Source organism: Prionailurus viverrinus, chromosome D4 (assembly GCF_022837055.1).
Source record: "Prionailurus viverrinus isolate Anna chromosome D4, UM_Priviv_1.0, whole genome shotgun sequence".
Taxonomy (NCBI): domain Eukaryota; kingdom Metazoa; phylum Chordata; class Mammalia; order Carnivora; family Felidae; genus Prionailurus; species Prionailurus viverrinus.
The window spans coordinates 18,071,397-18,089,441 of NC_062573.1; the positions used below are offsets into that span (position 1 = coordinate 18,071,397).

Here is an 18,045-nt window from a genome sequence, read left to right on the forward strand (position 1 = left end):
CTTCCGGCGCGCGGGCCACGGTGTGCGCACGCGTGCTGCTCTCCTGGCCCGGCAGATTCCGCCACCGAAGCTTCTCAGTACGGTGTTTCGAAGTCAGACGTCAAATCGGGGACCGAAAATAGTAGTGTGGGCGGGAGGGCAGAGGGACAGAGGCGCGGGGGGAGGCACAGCTCCCCACCCTACCTTGCCGGGGCTACGGAGAAGGCCGGCCACGCCTCCGCCTCCTCGTGACGTCACTCCCGCGCCGCTGTTGGTGTGTCCCGTCTGCTTCGCACGCTCTTTGCAGTCTTACGGGTTGTCCTTTCGACCCCTCTCCAGCCACTCCTCCCGGGGGTCCAGCGGCCCGGGGGCCCAATTCGCGTCCCGAAAGCTGGAGAGCCGCGGACCTAGAGGGGCGTGTGTGCAGCCCCGGGCGGGCTCCGGAAGGGCAGGCTACGCGTGGCTGAGGGGGCGAGGGCAGAGCACCGCTGTTTGCGGATCCTCGCAGCGCGGCGCAGGTGAGCATTCGAACGACTCACTCCGGGGCATGGGCGGGCACGGAACCTGGCGTGTCCTCAAGGGATGTCCTGATGAAGAGGACCCCCGAGCGTGCAAACTCTCCCTGCTGCAGCAAACCCGGGAGTGGAGTATGGCGTGATAACCTTTGCCTTTAAATTCTCTTTTTGGAGACTTGCCATCAGCGCCATCCGGGGTCTGCGGCAAGCGGCACGCTGGGGAAGACGTGTTGCTCCCCGGTCGGCACATTGACCAGCCTCCGGATTCCTTGCAGGAGGGGACAATATCGCTGAACAATTAATGCACCAAATAAAGCGAATCAATTAATATGCGACTGTTAGTGAATTGGATTTGTCTTGCGCGCTGCTTCTGGCATCTTTTTTCGTGGAGGTGCCCCCTGTGCTTCTCGACCTAATGTGGTATATTATGCGGTCCTCTCTCTTTAAACTGTGACCTCTTTGTAGGCAGTGACAGAGTCCTCTTTTGTCTTCAGATCCTAGCACTTACCAAGAGCTTAGTAGGTGTTTGTGTAGGCCACACACCGGGTCATGGGATTAATTAGATATTGTGCAAAGAATCGAAACTGTATTGACAGCAACAGAGCTAACCAGTGAATAGTTTAATATGAAATATGAGCAAAAACGAGGGAAAGACCGTTTTCATCTTGGGGGACAGAGAGAACAGAAATGCCACGTCCTCAAGCAGGAGGAACTCACTTGAATAGGATAATAGCAGTACTTCCATTTACAGGTTGTATTTGATGTGCTTGTGAGACATCTTGGTGATAATATCAGAAGGTTGAAAATGTGGGTTCGTTGTTCACTTTGGGGACGGTCAGGGCTAGACATTTAGATCTAGTCAGCACATTAGTGAGCTGCCTGGTACTTGTAGTCATGGGCACGATAATTAGCCAAGAGGCGAAAGACTGGAGGAGTTGCCAGAAATTTCATAGAGGATACAGGATTGATCTGTGGTATGAAGAGATCTTTAGCACACTTAAGGACTGGGAAAGGTTTCATCATTGAGGAGCTGGATATTGCAGATGTAAAAGAAAGGGTACTAATAAGTTGAGGTCCCAGGGAAGTGTGGAGGCTGCTACTTCCCTAGCCTTGAAAAGGAGTAGGGGATGCTTCTGAGAAGATAAGGGAATAGGATGATAGGTGTGAAAAGTTAAAGAAGTTTTTTGAGCTTAGAAGGGTTGGGTTGGTGCGAGGTAAATTAATAGCTCACCTTTGTCGGTGATTTTGGAAGCTCTGTGACTTGAGAACTCCAGTTGTTTGCTATGTTTGTCACGCAGGGTCCAATCAGGAAAGTAGAAACCACACAATATTTCAACTGAATTTAGCATGAAGAATTGGTTAAGTAGCTATTTGAGGAATAAGAAGCAAAAGAAAGCAGTGAGGTAACATAAAATGTGAACTGATGAAAGAAGCTGTAACACTTAGCTTAGGGCTTAGGTTCAAAACAAGGGAAGATGGAGTTATCATGACCTAATCTTGGAGGAGAGGCATCGTAAAACTGGACTCTGACTTCAGGTGTTGATGACTCTGAAATTCAGAAGAGTCCTGTGTTCTGGATTTCAGTGTCTGGAGAGAGACTGCCGGGTTAGTGCTAGTGTCGTTTGGAGTGGGGCTGATGAGGTTGGTGCTGGGAGTGCCAGGGACTGGGACCAAGGGCCCCTCAAGGATGGAGGCCCATTGCTGGGACGACGATGACTGGTGTAGCAAGATAACAGGAAAAAGTCTTCAGCTCTTTCCGTCTCGGTCCTCCATATTCTTATCCTGGGGTCTCTCGACCCCAGGGATATACAGGTTTTTGGTTAATAGAGGCCAAGTTCACAGGAGTCATAGGAAGACATTTGATGATCTGATAATAGCGACAGTAACAGCATGATTATTAGATAAACTGGCATCAAAGACACACTGGAGACTCTACATTGGACCCCTTTGCCCATCTGTTCTCTTTTCTTCCTTCTCTATCACTCGCTTACTCCTCTGTAGCCAGGCATTCTCTCATCTCACATCTAGCCATCCTTTCAGATCTGTGTCAGTGGTCATCTGTATGATGTTTAAAGATAAAGATATGTAATTTTTAAGTTTCTTGAAAAACCAAGCTTTCTATCTAGAATTAGATCTAAATTAAAAACCTACATGATATAATATCAGTTCAAATAATTTCCAGAAACTCTTGAATATAAATGTCACCAAAGCTTACAAAACCATTGTTGGCTTTGATTTTCTTCCTCACTCCCACCATGTGATGTATGGTCTTGCCTTCCTCTTAAGCCACTTTACATGTTGTACTTTCATATTATGCTTACCATTATGTGCTGTAGTAGTATGAAGATGAACTCGTCTTTATTCTTGCATTGTCGTATGTATGAAATGCAACATGAGAGAATTCATCTTGGATTAAGGTGATAATAAAATTAAGGTGATAATAAGGCCGTTGTGGTCTGTATGTTGCCACCCCTAACATAAATTAGAGACTTCCAGTTATAAACCGTATAAACTTTAAAGGTATCTGAATATAAATATCCAGTATGTTAAAATTCATTTGTTTTTTTCTCTTAGCTAATGTTATATATTTAAGCAGGTCTGATTTTGCCAGACCAAAGTAGGTTTCCTATTTATCATTCTTTTTTCACCTTTTCTATTGCACTGATAAAAACCAGGCCAGGAAAGCCAAATTATGTGAAGTAGTTATATCAAGTCACCAAGCTCCTCAGTATTTATTGGTCATTGTGAGTGCCATAATATCGTAGTGTCTTTTTTTTTCCTCTCTGAGAACAGTATATACTTTTATTAAAAAATATCAGTATTCATGTTTTATTTTATTTTATTTTTTAATTATTTCCCTCCCTACTTTCTAAGAAGGGAAATTTTTTTTTTTTTTTAACATTTATTTATTTTTGGGACAGACAGAGACAGAGCATGAACGGGTGAGGGGCAGAGAGAGAGGGAGACACAGAATCGGAAACAGGCTCCAGGCTCTGAGCCATCAGCCCAGAGCCCGACGCGGGGCTCGAACTCACGGACCGCGAGATTGTGACCTGGCTGAAGTCGGACGCTTAACCGACTGCGCCACCCAGGCGCCCCAGTATTTATGTTTTAAACAAACATGGAAAACTAGTTTACAAAGAAATTTACCTGGTAATATTAAAGCCATTTTATTCTAGATTTTCTTCAACTGATAGGATATGTATATGGATTTTTATATGATTTTATTTTATTATTTTTTAAATGTTTATTTATTTTGAGACAGAGAGAGAGTGTGCAACAGGGGGAGAGGCAGGGAGAGAGGGAGAGAATCCCAAGCAAGTTCCACGCTGTCATCGCAGAACCTGACATGGGGCTTAATCAATGAGCTTTGAGATCATGATTGGATGCTCAACAAACTGAGCCACCCAGACACCCCTGATTTTATAAATCAGTCAGGTTATAAAGATACTCAAATATGCAAAAATAAGATGTTTTCTTATTTATTTTGATCTTTTCAACTTTCCTGAGGAATAACTGATGTTAAATCTTTTTGAAGAAAAATTTTAAAGTTGAGGATCTTGCCTCTCCCAAAGGGTAAAAACATAAGGTAGATTTCAGAACCTCCGTTTGTAGACCATAGGTAAACAAAATGAGTTGGTGAGGTTGCGACCACAACCCTCTGTGGGTTCAGATTAGGTCTTTTTCTTTTTTTCTTGGTTATTCTAACTACCATGTCCCTGCCCCTATATCATTTTGCTTAATTTGAGTGTCATTTGTCACTATTAAGCAGTTCCTTTCTCTCAGAGTAATAATTCTTCATCAAGAGATATTTGTACTTTCAGGAATTGCTTCATCATGAGAAATCTAAAATTACTTCGGACCCTGGAGTTCAGGGATATTCAGGCTCCAGGGAAACCTCAGTGCTTTTCTCTCCGAACTGAACAGAGGACAGTGCTCATTGGCTCAGACCATGGACTGATAGAAATAGACCCCGTCACAAGGGAAGTAAGTTACTTTTTCCAAACTTACTTCCCCCATAATCCTTATTTTAAATCTTATTGAATTTGTATCCTCCTAAATGAATATTCCCATTGCCTTATATTGATGTTGTATTAGATATTACTTGAATAGTAACCTGCCTTTAACTCTACTTGTGTTTCAAATGTAAGTTGGGAAAACTCTGGCGTTATATTTTGTGTGGGTGCTCTACTTTTTACCCCTTCTATCATGTAAATACTGTTTATAACAGTGGATCACAACTGGGAATGCAAATGAAAATTGCAAATTTAAAAGCTCTTTGAGTTGATTCTGATATCTTCCCTTAACTATAATTTGCTACTTGTATTTTAGGTAATTACATTCTTAGTTCTTTTTCCCTATACTATAGAAATTTTAGAAAACCATAGTTACTAGCTTTATATTTTATTGGGCATTTTTTGAGACCAGGCTTCTTGCTTTTGTTTAGTATTTGCTTGGCAAAAAGTCCCATAAACTAGCTTTTTTTTTTTTTTTCGTTTTATTTTTAAGCAGTCTCTATCCCCAGCATGGGGCTTGAATCTGCAACCCCGAGATTTAAGAGTCACATGTTCCACTGACTGAGCCAGCCAGGCATCCCTGCGAACTATTTTTTTGGTTGTTAAAGATTGTAGGGTTGTAATATTTCTCAAATGAAGGTTTGGCTTTTAATCTAGAAAAAAAATTTCTGAAAACTTTTATATTAGAAAAGAAGCATCAAAAAGTCATTTATTTTTGGAAATGTTATGAATTGGTCTTGAAAGTCTATTGGCCTAACTTGCTAATGTGTTTGTTTTGGTGAAAGGTGAAAAATGAAATTTCTTTAGTGGCGGAAGGCTTTCTTCCAGAGGACGGAAGTGGCTGCATTGTTGGCATTCAGGACTTGCTGGATCAGGAGTCTGTGTGTGTGGCCACAGCCTCCGGAGATGTCATACTCTGCAATCTCAGCACATGCCAGGTAAGTGGAAGGGTCCAGTGAGGAGGAAATCTCCAGCAGCCTCAAGCCACGTGTTTTGTGTAGAAGTTGAAAAAATCCATAATACTTGAAAAAAGCCATAATACTTAAGCATTTTGCAAATGAGAGTCTTTGCATTATGTATTTCTTGACAAAAAGTTGTTGGCCTGGCTGTAGCTGTACTGTAGCTATATGTTAGCTGTATTTCTAAAGCTCACTTTTGTCTACTGATGGCAGCTGGAATGTGTAGGGAGTGTGGCCAGTGGCATCTCCATCATGAGTTGGAGTCCTGACCAAGAACTGGTGCTTCTTGCTACAGGTAAGCTTGTCCCTGGTCTCTCGCTCTGACTTTTATAAAACGGGACGCATAATACCTTAAAGGCTTAAGTTTTGGGGTACTTATTCAGAAAATTTCTTTGAACAGTGATAGCATCGTTACAATCTAGAGGGAATTTGTTCTTTTTGACTTAAATTTCACCTCTTAGTATATTGTTTTAAAAAATTATTTCTTATAACTGTTTCAATTTTTGGAAATGAGAAACAGTCCTAAAACTTGGAAAAACTCTGAGGTCCACAGTAAAATTGCCAGCAATATTTAATCTATTCCAAGAGCAAGAATTGTTATTAAACAGATTCTAAAGACTGCTCTTCTAGCTCTTTCAGGACCTCTTCATAAGCTCTTGAAAACTACTTTTTTTCCCCTTTGAGTCTGTTCATTCCAGATGAGCTTCTGTAAATTGGCACCCCTGATGAGGTATGTTTTTGAAGAGATAACCTTGGTGAAGTGTGAAGTTAGTGGAGGAGGGCTGGTGGACTTTCATGTTAGCTTTCATAAACAGTTGAGAATAAGCACCAGGTAACTTACCTAGGCAGGCAGAGCTGTTTTGTTGTTTTTTTCCTTCAAATGAGAGTCAAAATATTTTGAGTGAATTGTGTCTTTCCTGTTCTCACTCTAAAACTCCTCCACTCCAGCCCTGTAGCTTCCATTGCTGTAGATACTTATGAAATAGCACATTTGTTATGTGAAAACAAAATCATTCTTGTTTGTGCCCACCCAAGGTCAACAGACCCTAATTATGATGACAAAAGACTTTGAGCCCATCATGGAACAGAAGATCCACCAGGATGATTTTGGTGAAAGTGAGTATAGCTTTCTTTTGAAACATTTTGTGACCTGAAGTTCCTCTCAGGTTTGATCATTTTCAGAAACCCAAAGAACTATGAAAGGTGAAGCTTCATGCATCAGTGTCTGGTAGCCCAGGTCCTTTAGCCCTTTCCAGACCATACAAGGAATTCCTCCGGTGTTTCCGGCTCTGAGAGTTCAGGTTGCCAGTAACCTGGGGAATAGAAATCTGCTTAATGTCACCTGCATAGTTGTTACCCAAACCTCAGGGCAGGCTTAGGCTGGGGCTTCAATGAAAGGAACTGTGCTAGCAAAAATAAAGTGAGCATTTCTGGGGTACAGTTTTGGGGCAAAAACAAGAGAGGTGGGATAGAAGGCTGATTTCTTTGTTCCTACTGATTGGACCCGAATCTCCATTTTCATGGGAACCATCAGATTGTTTTCTTCCTAAGATGTAGCTGATGTGTGGGAGTATTGAAAGGGGAGAAGAGGGGAGATGTTTATTGAGTATAGGAAGCTCTGGCCATCACAAAGGCACCAGGTAGATGGCCCGGTTGAGGAAAGGGATGGGGGAGAAGGGATTTTAACTTTTACTGATTACTGACCTCATGCCTTCTTGTTCTCCCAACTCTGAGAAGTCATTTAGAAAGTTGCTACTCATTTATTTATTCAAAAATAATTTATTCAGAGATGATTTTTGGGTAGGTACTGTGAACACAGCAATGTGTTTGGTGGTGTGGATAATTCAGATTTTCCTTTAAGGAGTCCCTTAATAACGTGTGTAGGTATTAGGGTAGCGTGAGGGGAAGGGAGCAATGGAGAGGGAGGACTTGAGAAAGCTGGCTTGAGCTGAGTCTTGGCTAAATTGGTGTGGGGTGGGTGACAGTTGAGGGTAGGGGTGTGGTGTAAGCAAGGAAATTCATCCATTGCCAGGCATGGATGCTTCATAGACACGGCATGGCTTGCTCAGGCAGCCGTGAGTACTGTTGTATTGCTGCTGGCAGGACATGATTGTGAATTGAAATAAACAGGATAGATTTTGATTAAATTTGGACAGGTTTTGATGATGCCGGATTTATTGGTTGATTGGTAGAGAGGGAAGAGACTGGAGACAGGGTGATCAGATAGGGGTAGTAAAAGAAACGGGTAAGAGATAAGGAAGGTGAATGTGGGGCCGAAAGGTGGAACGAATTCAGGAAAAATTTGATTTTCAGGGAGGACGGGGATATGTTTTTCGAATTATCTGAGAAATGTTTTTGGAATACGTATACATGATTCTCCTCCTGTCTTCGCCAATTAGAAATAGTAGTTAGAATGTGAAATAAACGGGTTTGGGTATGTAAGGTGAGGAAGAAAGAGTTTAATGGGGCTCCAGTCAGAAGCTCAGGTGATGGGAATAAAGATGCCAGTAACTGAGAGGGAAGGTAGGGAAATGCTGACTTGTAAGCAGTAGATGGTGAGTTCTGTTCTGGATTTATTTAAGGGCCATGTGGGATCACCATGTGGAGTAGGCAAATAGGGGTTGAAGCTCAGGAGAGGTCAGAGATGTGGATTGGGAGTCAGTGGCATGTAGGGAATCTTTACAGTCTTGGGAGGAGGTAAACTTAACTCAGGAGCAGGTGTGGTGCTAGAAGAGTCTAGGATCTAGGGTGGGACTCCTGGGCATCCTTTTTGAGGACAGCCACAGAGGGAGTAACCAGCACACCTTTGGATGACAAAGTGCACTGGGCCTGGCTAATCCCACTGACTTTTTCAGAAGAAACTTAATAATAGAGTGTAAGTCAAGGGAGAGGGGGTCCAAGTCAGGGTCGTAGGTCTTAGACATATATTTGTCTCATCACTCTGTGATTGTGGTGAATAGATATTTTCCCTGTAACCCAGGGGTTGACAAACTTGTTCTGTGAAGGGCGGGATAGCAGTTATTTTCAGCTTTGCAGGCCACATGGCCTCTGTTGTAGTTACTCACCTCTGCTGTTTTAGCGTGAAAGCAGTTACAGACAATACATAAAAGAATGGGCATGGCTGTGCTTCAATAAAAATTTATTTGTAAATGTAGATACAGGCTGTAGTTTACTGATCCCTGCTCTTACCCCATCACTTATTGTCTGATCCCATTGGAAAAGTTCTCTTGCTTCATTCGTTGGTCCTTTACATCTCTGGAAACTTTCAGATAGAAGCACAGGGGTGTGCACCAGGGTAAGCATTGCTGTTCATAGACAGATGCAAGTTGTGCTATTGTAGTACTCCCATGTACCCATGCAGAGCACACAGGAAATCCTGCTGACCTGTAATATATAGAAATTACGAGGGGGAGGGGAAGGAAAAAAAAAAAGAGGTTAGAGAGGGAGGGAGCCAAACCATAAGAGACTCTTAAAAACTGAGAACAAACTGAGGGTTGATGGGGGGTGGGAGGGACGGGAGGGTGGGTGATGGGTATTGAGGAGGGCACCTGTTGGGATGAGCACTGGGTGTTGTGTGGAAACCAATTTGACAATAAATTTCATATTTTAAAAAAAAAAATTACAAACAGCTCTGCTTCGTCAGAATCAATGGCAGGAGGGAAGTATTGGGTCCTGGATCTGCCTGATACTTTCAGAGACATGTCAGTAGTACCTGTTGCAGGCGGATGCCTGATCCTGCCTACTGGAACAGAGGGTTGCATTATTTCAGCACCTGACTGCACACTTTATGCAAGAGAAATATTGTGATTTAGAGAGAACCTTAGGCTGGAAGGTGGACAGCCTGTGTTCTAATTTTGGCTTCTGCCAAATTTAGAGGGTCTCATTTTCTATCTATGTGAGGAGTGAATTCCTTAATCTACAGTCCCCACCACCACTGACAGGAAGGTTGGATACATTTAGTTGACCAAATAATTATAATCAGAATTTTATTCCTAGCTCTTGTGTTGAGTTTAATGTTCTTATCCATGGATGTATCTCATAAATTCTTCATGTTTCATTCTTGTGAAGTGGGAATTGTTGACTGTCCTTGAGGGAATTTAGAATATATAAGATGACAGTGAAGTGCTTTCCAAAATAAGACCATTTCAGATTCTTCAAAAATCACTGCTGTGTATGATATGGAACATTGGTTTTCAAATATTGAGTGCTAGTCAGTTTATTGAGAGGTCTCAGAGGACCCAAGTAATTGCCAGTGACCTACTTAATGAAGAAGAGCAGTGGAACTGTTTTTATTTCATTTCATGTAGCTTATTGGTTGTCTTGCATGTTCTCTATCAATTGCTCTCTAGGCAAGTTTATCACTGTGGGATGGGGCAGGAAGGAGACGCAGTTCCATGGATCAGAAGGTCGGCAAGCGGCCTTTCAGGTGCAAATGGTAAGATGGGTCTGATGGAAACAGAACCTTGACTGGAACAAATACAAGTTTTGCCAACTACCGGGAGCTCTTAGGTGTCCTGTTAGAGGCTGATAATGGATAGAGCTCTTCTGCTTTAGTAAAACTGAAACTTTAGAGCCCTCGGAATGAGTCATTCTAGAAAGACCCCTTTTCCTTTCTTATTGCCAAGTTGCTTTGTATTTTTTATTCAGTGTAAGAATAATTATAACTAATACTCAGTTTAAAAAATATATCATCACAGATAGAAATGAAGTATTTTGTGTATCCCTCCCAGATACTCTCCCTTTCCTCCCCAGAAAGAGCTGCTATCCTGCATTCACTGTAGATCATTCTTATGTATGTTTGTATATTTTTCCTACATACATAAATTAGGTACTTTTTCTGATTTTTCCCTTTGGATGAAACTCTGTTTTCCTTTTCTCTGAATACATTTTTTTTCCTTTTTTCTGAATACATTTTGAAGGTAGAACTATCAGAGTTATTGATAATGGATTAAATGTGGAATGAGAAGAACGAATGATCCCAAGATTTGGGCTGAGCAAATAGAAAAGGATATTACTTGTATCCATGTAGACATTTCCATGAGCTCCGTGGGACAGGCGGATCAATAATGCACCGCTTGTCATTTACATTTTCCATCTTTACTGATCTTTACTGATCTTTACTGGCTACAATCCGTGTAACTCCTATCTCATCTCAGCCTTTCACTAGGGGAAGGGTTTGTGTTCTTTGCCAATTGAGAATATGTCTTGTTAGGCTGCCTTGTGTATTCCCCGCTGTGCGGAGTGTGGTGCTCGTGCCGTTCCGCTGCCCCCTGTCACGGGAGTGTGATAATGAATGCTCAGGTGATCTTTTGTCCCCCAGCCTGTAAATTTGGCCTCTGTCTTCAAGACTTCAAGACCTTCAGGACTGGGATATAAGTGGTGCTAGAGCCCTTTCTTGCTCCTGTACTGCGGAACACAGAACTCTTCCGTGTTTGCATCATTGCTGCTGGCTTTATTGCCTCTGATTTTTCTCTTCCTACCTTCCTCTCATCTTTTTAACTTGTCTCTGCGCTGTTGTAAAGCTTATACAGTAATCAGATAACCAGAACTCTATCCCTTTACATTTAGATAAACAGAACATCTATTTCCTTACAGTAGTTACCCAGTAGATTCCTCAGCTCATTATGTTTAGTATCAGATCTGCAGCTCTTTTCCTCTGTTGCTGTGCTTGGAGGCCACTTTTTTTATGTGTGAAGATGGATTTTGTTTTGGTTTCTTGGTTTCTTGATGATTTCTGGGTCTGAGAAGCCTTCTAGAAGAGTACCTGACGATTCTATGAAGATGGTTTTCTAGATAGCTTAAATGTCATGTAAAAGATGTAACTTTAATAGTCTGGGGTTTGTTTGATTTGGGGCCATTTAAGTCCCCCAGTAACATTTGTGTTTCTTCCTCTCTTTAGTACGAGTTGGCTTTGCCCTGGGATGACCATAGACCACAAGTGACCTGGCGTGGTGACGGCCAGTTTTTTGCTGTGAGTGTTGTTTGCCCAGAGACAGGTATGGAAATAAATTGCAGTTAAAGAAAATATTTTTTATTTTATTATTAAGTTCAAGAAGGTTTTCTTCTTAGGCTTTTTAAAATTATACATACAAGGTGCTGCTTTAGATTTTAAGTGAATTTAGAGCTAAGAACTAAAAGAATTCTTTGAGGTCATCTGCTCCAGCCTCCTACTTGTGGGTACAAATTCTTAACAAGATTAATCTAATTAGCTTTGTAAAACCATGGCAGTTTTTATTAATAAGATGTTGGAACAGTTCTGACTTGACAACATTTTAAATGTGTCTGTTTCTTTATTTTAACTCTATCTGCCACCCAGGAGCCCGGAAAGTGAGGGTATGGAACCGAGAGTTTGCTTTACAGTCCACCAGTGAGCCTGTGGCAGGACTGGGACCAGCTCTGGCTTGGAAGTGAGTGCGAAAAGAAACCTTGTAACTTCTTCCTCAGCGAATATTTTGGAACCGGGGTAGGGGTGGTGATACCTGTTGGGTACAGGTGTTTATATAACACAAAAGGATATTAACTTTTACTCATTTGACTGTAGGCCCATATCTCTCTCTTTGCAGTTTTTCTGAAGTCTGAATTCAATTTGAATAGTAGATTCACAGCTTCTTCACAGATGTCATTCTAAGATATACACATTTTACAGCTTATAGGGAGCTTCTGTATGAAATCCTTGTGTATAACAGAAAATGGTGCTTAGAAGGGAAGTCACAGTCTGCAAGGCTCTCAGGGGCAGTGGAGCTTTGGTGAAAATTAGGAAAAGGGCTTTTTTGTCGGCACAAGCCACAAGCTGTTAGGCTAGAGGGTTCTGTTTGCTGAGGAACATGCAGGCTGGATCTGGGCCCAGTAAACTTCTTGCTTAGTGCCCGCAACTGCCCTGGTCAAAGACAGAAGTGTCTCCTCTGTCTCAGTAGCATCTGTTATATGCCAAACCCCTAGGTCTCTGAGTTTCAGATATCTTTTTCCCACCTGTATTTGAGTGACAATTGGATGACAGAGCAAAGAGAGAAAGGTATTGAAGTTAAAGCTATAGAGACAAATACAAACAGGATGAGGTGATTGGGATGTTTTAAGTAGGCTGAGAAGTCTTAAATACCTGTCTGAGCATGGCATAGTTGCTGAAGTCATAGATAGAAGGAGAAATACATTATGTTTTTATGGGATGTAATATTTAGAATAGAATAGTTTAAATAATGTATTGGTTTTTTAAAAAGTCACACTGGTGCAGTCTAAATCCGTAGTCTTGGGGGACAGATGGAGCCTTTGAGCAAATCACGAAGAGGCACTCTATTCCCTGGGCAGGTGGAATACATCACTAATGTGAACTGCTTGCCAAGAGTCATGTGGGCTCTAAACCTTCCTTGGGTAGAGGTTTTTTGTTGGAAAAATCGTTTCTCTTACTTTCGTCTTGTTCTTAACAGTTGGCTGCACTTTTGGACATTCTAACACTCAATGTTTGCGTTAAGGCCCTCAGGTAGTTTGATTGCATCCACACAAGAGAAACCCAGTCAGCAGGATATTGTGTTTTTTGAGAAAAACGGCCTTCTTCATGGACATTTTACACTTCCTTTCCTCAAAGATGAGGTTAAGGTAAGTGCCTGAGTTGTTTCACCATCAAATTTAGGGGACTTTCCTCAGCTGTAGAGGTTTCTGTCTGATGTGGGCGTATAAAACAGAAGCTCCAGAGTAGATAGTAATAAAAATAGTGGCTTCTTATAACTGAATTTTTTGTTTTGAAGGATGTTTTGCAAAGAAATGGCAGTCTTTCTTACTCTAGTTAAAACATAGATAGAAATAGAAATCCTAATTAGTATTGTTTATTTGGACAAAAATAATGCTTCCAATGATAGATACTTTTCATTGATAACATTTAAACCTTAAGCCACTTGTGTACCATTAGGATTTTTACTGAAGCAGAAACACTGAATGGTGATCTTTAATTATGTAAACATAAAAATGATTTAAAATTATGTTACATTTATGGGGCACCTGGGTGGCTCAGTTAAGCGTCTGACTTCAGCTCAGGTCATGATCTTGTGATTCGTGGGTTGGAGAACCTCCCTCCCCCCCAATCAGGCTCTGTGCTGACAGCTCAGAACCTGGAGTCTGCTTCAGGTTCTCCCTCTGTCTCCCTCTCTCTCTGCCCCTCACCTACTCACACTGTCTCTTTGTCAAAAATAAATAAATGTTAAAAAAATAAATACAGTTATGTTACATTTAAATTAAGAACTTAAGGGGCGCCTGGGTGGCGCAGTCGGTTAAGCGTCCGACTTCAGCCAGGTCACGATCTCGCGGTCCGTGAGTTCGAGCCCCGCGTCGGGCTCTGGGCTGATGGCTCAGAGCCTGGAGCCTGTTTCCGATTCTGTGTCTCCCTCTCTCTCTGCCCCTCCCCCGTTCATGCTCTGTCTCTCTCTGTCCCAAAAATAAATAAACGTTGAAAAAAAAAAAAAAAAAAAAAAGAACTTAAGCTAAAGGTTGAGAGAGGAGTTTAATGAACTCCCATGTCCTTACTTTCAACAGATATTAGCATTTTGCAGAGCTTTTTTCATCCAATCACCCCTTTCTAGCCTAAACACACACACACACACACACACACACACACACACACACACACACACACACGCATGCACGCACGCACGCACTCACACATTTTTGTTTCCTGGGGTTTTAATTTTGGAAATTGTATTTTTACACTTGATCTTAGCCAAAAGGCCGAGAAGCGATGGAAATTGTATTCTTAATATCCATTTCTAACAGGTAAGAAAATACTTTGTATAGCCAGAAATCCATGATCACACCTTACAAAATTAGTAATAATTTCCTTAGTAGTACCTAATACCTAGTCTATATTCAAATTTCCCTGATTGTCTGAGACTGTCGACTTGCATTTGGTTGTTAAGTCTCTCTCTCTGTCTCTCTCTCTCTCTCTCTTTTTGGTTGTTAAGTCTCTTAAATTTTTAACCACAGTGCATTTTTTTTAAAGTCCCCTGCATATAATGATCTATTACGTAGATTTGTAGGTTCTGTAGGTTCATACTGATTTTGTATGTTCATACTGATTCTGTAGGTTTATAATTTATTGCTAGGGATCAGCTCAAGTGTTTGGTTTGTGAGAGCAGGGAATTTAGCTCTCGTAAAGATTATGAAATATGTATATAGTTAAAGGCCAGTGACATGTCTTTTTTCCCTACTAGGTAAACGGCCTGTTCTGGAATGCAGATTCCACTGTGCTTGCAGTTTGGCTGGAGGACCTTCAGAGGGAAGAAAATTGTACTCTAAAAACCTATGGTAAGACAGCACTAGTATCTCAGCTTTATGCCACATGAAATGTAATTGAAAGTAGGCTGTGGAATTGCCTTTACCCCTTCTACTTAGTCCTGTAGTGGAATCAGAGATAACTGAGGGGGTAGGTGGAGATGAGGGAGTGGTTTGGTTTTGATTATTTATGAATTTTAGTCAGGTATCAGTCAGGGTTCTCTGTAGACATTAGACTCGGGGGACAGGCTGGCAGGTTGGAAATACAAGAGTTGATGTTGCAGTCTTGAGTCCCAAATCTGTAAGGACAGGCATGCAGTCTGGAAACTCGGGCAGGTTCTGTGTTACAGTCTGGAGGAAGAATTCCTTCTCTGGGAAACCTCAGTTTTTGCTCTTAACGCCATAAACTCTTAAGGCCATAACTCTTTGCATGAGAGCTACCCACGAAATAATCTTTTGTTTTTAAAGTCCATTGATTTTAAAGCGTGATCACATCTACAAAATACTTTCCAGCAACATCTAGACTAGTGTTTGATCAAATGGCTAGACAGCATAGCCTAGCCAAGTTGACATGTAAAATTAACCATCACAAGTCATTGCTTTCTCTGCATGGATGGTGTTATGCAGGAAGTTAAAGTGCTAGCTAAAGGAAAACTGTAGCAGCGAAAGACAAATGGCATTAGATATAAGTAAGTGTCGTCTGTATGCCTTTTTAACTGTAGATCACATCGTAAATAGTATTTTTCGGTGTGTGTGTAATATGTGAAAACATTAGAAAGTAAAGATGAGAAGAAACAAAAGTTATTCCATAATTCTTTTGCTCAGTAATGAGCACTGTTAAAATTTTCTTGTGTTCCATATTTTATGTGCGTGTATCGGTATGGCTGTGATCTCATTTTTGTTAAGTATATAGGCACCATACGTGTAGTTTTATAACTTGTTTTTACTAAGTCACAAACATATTTCCATTTCACATACCCATCAGCATAATTTTAAATTGCTGTATGGTATTTGTGCCACACCTTATTAAATCTCATGCTATTAGGCGTTGAAAGTTTTGTAATTTTTTCATATCAACAGCAATGCACCGAATCGTTTTGTTCATAAAGCATTTCACTTATTTTTTAAGTGGCTTCCAAACTTTTTAATCAACAGAACTTTTTCTTTAACTGGAATATTATTTAAAAGCTCATTTATTCATTCATTCGTGACACAAACCTCAATGCTGGCTGCTCCGTTAGAAAAAAATTACTATCCAGGCCTCATCTCAGAGTTGGAGTCAGTGTGTTAGAATGGGGACCAGGGGCGCCTGGGTGGCTCAGTCGGTTAAGCATCCGACTTCGGCTCAGGTCATGATCTCACGGTCTGTGAGTTTGAGCCCCGCGTCGGGCTCTGTGCTGACAGCTCAGAGCCTGGAGCCTGTTTCAGATTTTGTGTCTCCCTCTCTCTGACCCTCCCCCATTCATGCTCTGTCTCTCTCTGTCTCAAAAATAAATAAATGTTTAAAAAAAAAAAATTTTAGAATGGGGACCATACATCAGTACTTAATTAAAAAATAGGGGCACCTGGGTGGCTCAGTCAGTTAAGTGTCTGATCTCGACTCAGGTCATGATCTCATGGTTCATGAGTTTGAGCCCTGCATCAGGCTCTGTGCTGACAGCTCAGAGCCTGGAGCTTGCTTCAGATTCTGTGTCTCCCTCCCTCTCTGCCCCTCCCTGCTTGTGCTCTGTCTCAAAAATAAATAAACATTAAAAAATTTTTAAAAAGCTCCCAGGCAATTGTTAATGTGCAGCCAGAGTTGAGAACCAGTTTTGAGCCAGGGTGTCAAGGGCTGGTGCTGTGATACGCTCAGGACAAAAGTGTTGCATAAGAAGTCACATCATCTGTCCTTATAGAGCATGAGTATGTGGTCTAACTTAGCAACCCACAGATAGGTAGAAGTGTTCTAATAGCTTAATTAGAGAACTAGGTTACATTCGCTGTGGTTGCTAGGTTAATTAAGAATTAGCAGGGAGAGGGGCGCCTGGGTGGGTCAGTCAGTTAAGTGTCAGACTAGGTTTTGGCTCATGTCATAATCTCATGGTTCGTGAGTTCAGGCCCTGCATCGAGCTCTGCGCTGATATCACAGAGCCTGCTTGGGATTCTCTCTTTCCCCTCTCTCTGCCTTCTCTGTTCTCTCTGTCTCTCAAATAAACAAAACAAACAAACAAACAAATTAAAAAAAAAAAGAGCAGGGAGATGTTTAAAGAAAAGAAATTCCTTAATACAGTCAAGGTATTTGTTTATATGTGTTTTCTCTTTAATAAAGGTTGGTTTCAAAATGATCAGGTCTTTTCCCCCGAGCTTTATTGAGATTTAATTGCTATGACAACATTGTGTAAGTTCAAGATGTATACTGTGATGATTTGATACACATATATATTGTGAAATGTTTACCATAGTAAAGTTGGTTAACATGCTTCATTCACTTCACGTAATTCCCATTTTGGTTGTTGTTAAGGTGAGAACATTTAAGACCTACTCTCATAGCAACTTTCAGGTATGCAATACAGATCGTTAACTATGGTGACCATGCTGTCTGTTAGGTCCCCTGAAGTTATAACTGAAGGTTTGTGCTCTTTAACCAACATCCCCCCATTTCCTTCCCACCCCAGGATTAGGTCTTATTCTTTTAACAGATGTTGGAAGGGATACTTGCTGATAAAGGATGAGTACTGATCTTCTTTGGATAGCTGAATCATGCTTAATACCAGATAGCCGTGGACATAACTGCACGTAAAGCTCCTGGAAGAAAATAATAAGTGTCTTGAGCCTAAAACAGCATAGTGATAGTAATCTAGTGCACTTGGATTGAGTGGTTTATTTTTTATTTTTATTTTTTTATTAAATATAATTCATTGTCAAATTGGTTTCCATACAACACCCAGTGCTCATCCCAACAGATGCCCTCCGCAGTGCCCATCACGCACTTTCCCCTGTCCCCCATGCCCCATCAACCCTCATTTTGTTCTCAGTATTTAAGAGTCTCTTATGGTTTTGCCTCCCTCCCTCTCTGTAACTTTTTTTTCCCCCCTTCCCCTCCCCCATGGTCTTCTGTTAGTCTGGAGTCTTAGAACCTTGACTACCCTACCTTCTCCTACAAATGGACCTTGAGAGCTTGTTTGGAGGTTCTAGCAGGGGAGTGCAGCTACTCGTATACCCTTGACTGAAGAACGGTCCTCCTCTTTCAGGGAAAGTCGTCCTCTTGGAGTGCGCAGCTTTGGGAGGGACACACATGGAATGGTGAGGGAGGAAGGGGACACCGGAGCCAGCCAGATCAGC

At 41.5% G+C, this 18,045-nt stretch overlaps 1 protein-coding gene across 3 annotated transcripts in view; it reads left to right on the forward strand.

Annotated features, from left to right (window-relative positions):
- Positions 1-30: 30 nt before the first annotated feature.
- ELP1 (elongator acetyltransferase complex subunit 1) overlaps positions 31-18,045 on the forward strand; it is a 57,637-nt gene continuing 39,622 nt past the window's right edge. For 2 of the 3 annotated variants that reach the window (XM_047829247.1, XM_047829248.1), the window contains exons 1-10: positions 33-497; positions 4,319-4,481; positions 5,296-5,448; positions 5,683-5,764; positions 6,505-6,585; positions 9,819-9,904; positions 11,369-11,465; positions 11,786-11,876; positions 12,936-13,059; positions 14,664-14,757. In XM_047829247.1, the coding sequence (XP_047685203.1) occupies positions 4,332-4,481; positions 5,296-5,448; positions 5,683-5,764; positions 6,505-6,585; positions 9,819-9,904; positions 11,369-11,465; positions 11,786-11,876; positions 12,936-13,059; positions 14,664-14,757 (958 nt within the window). In that variant the 5' untranslated portion in view covers positions 33-497; positions 4,319-4,331. Of the gene's footprint in view, positions 498-4,318; positions 4,482-5,295; positions 5,449-5,682; positions 5,765-6,504; positions 6,586-9,818; positions 9,905-11,368; positions 11,466-11,785; positions 11,877-12,935; positions 13,060-14,663; positions 14,758-18,045 lie in introns of all 3 variants that reach the window. The other variant, XM_047829249.1, reaches the window with a different exon arrangement.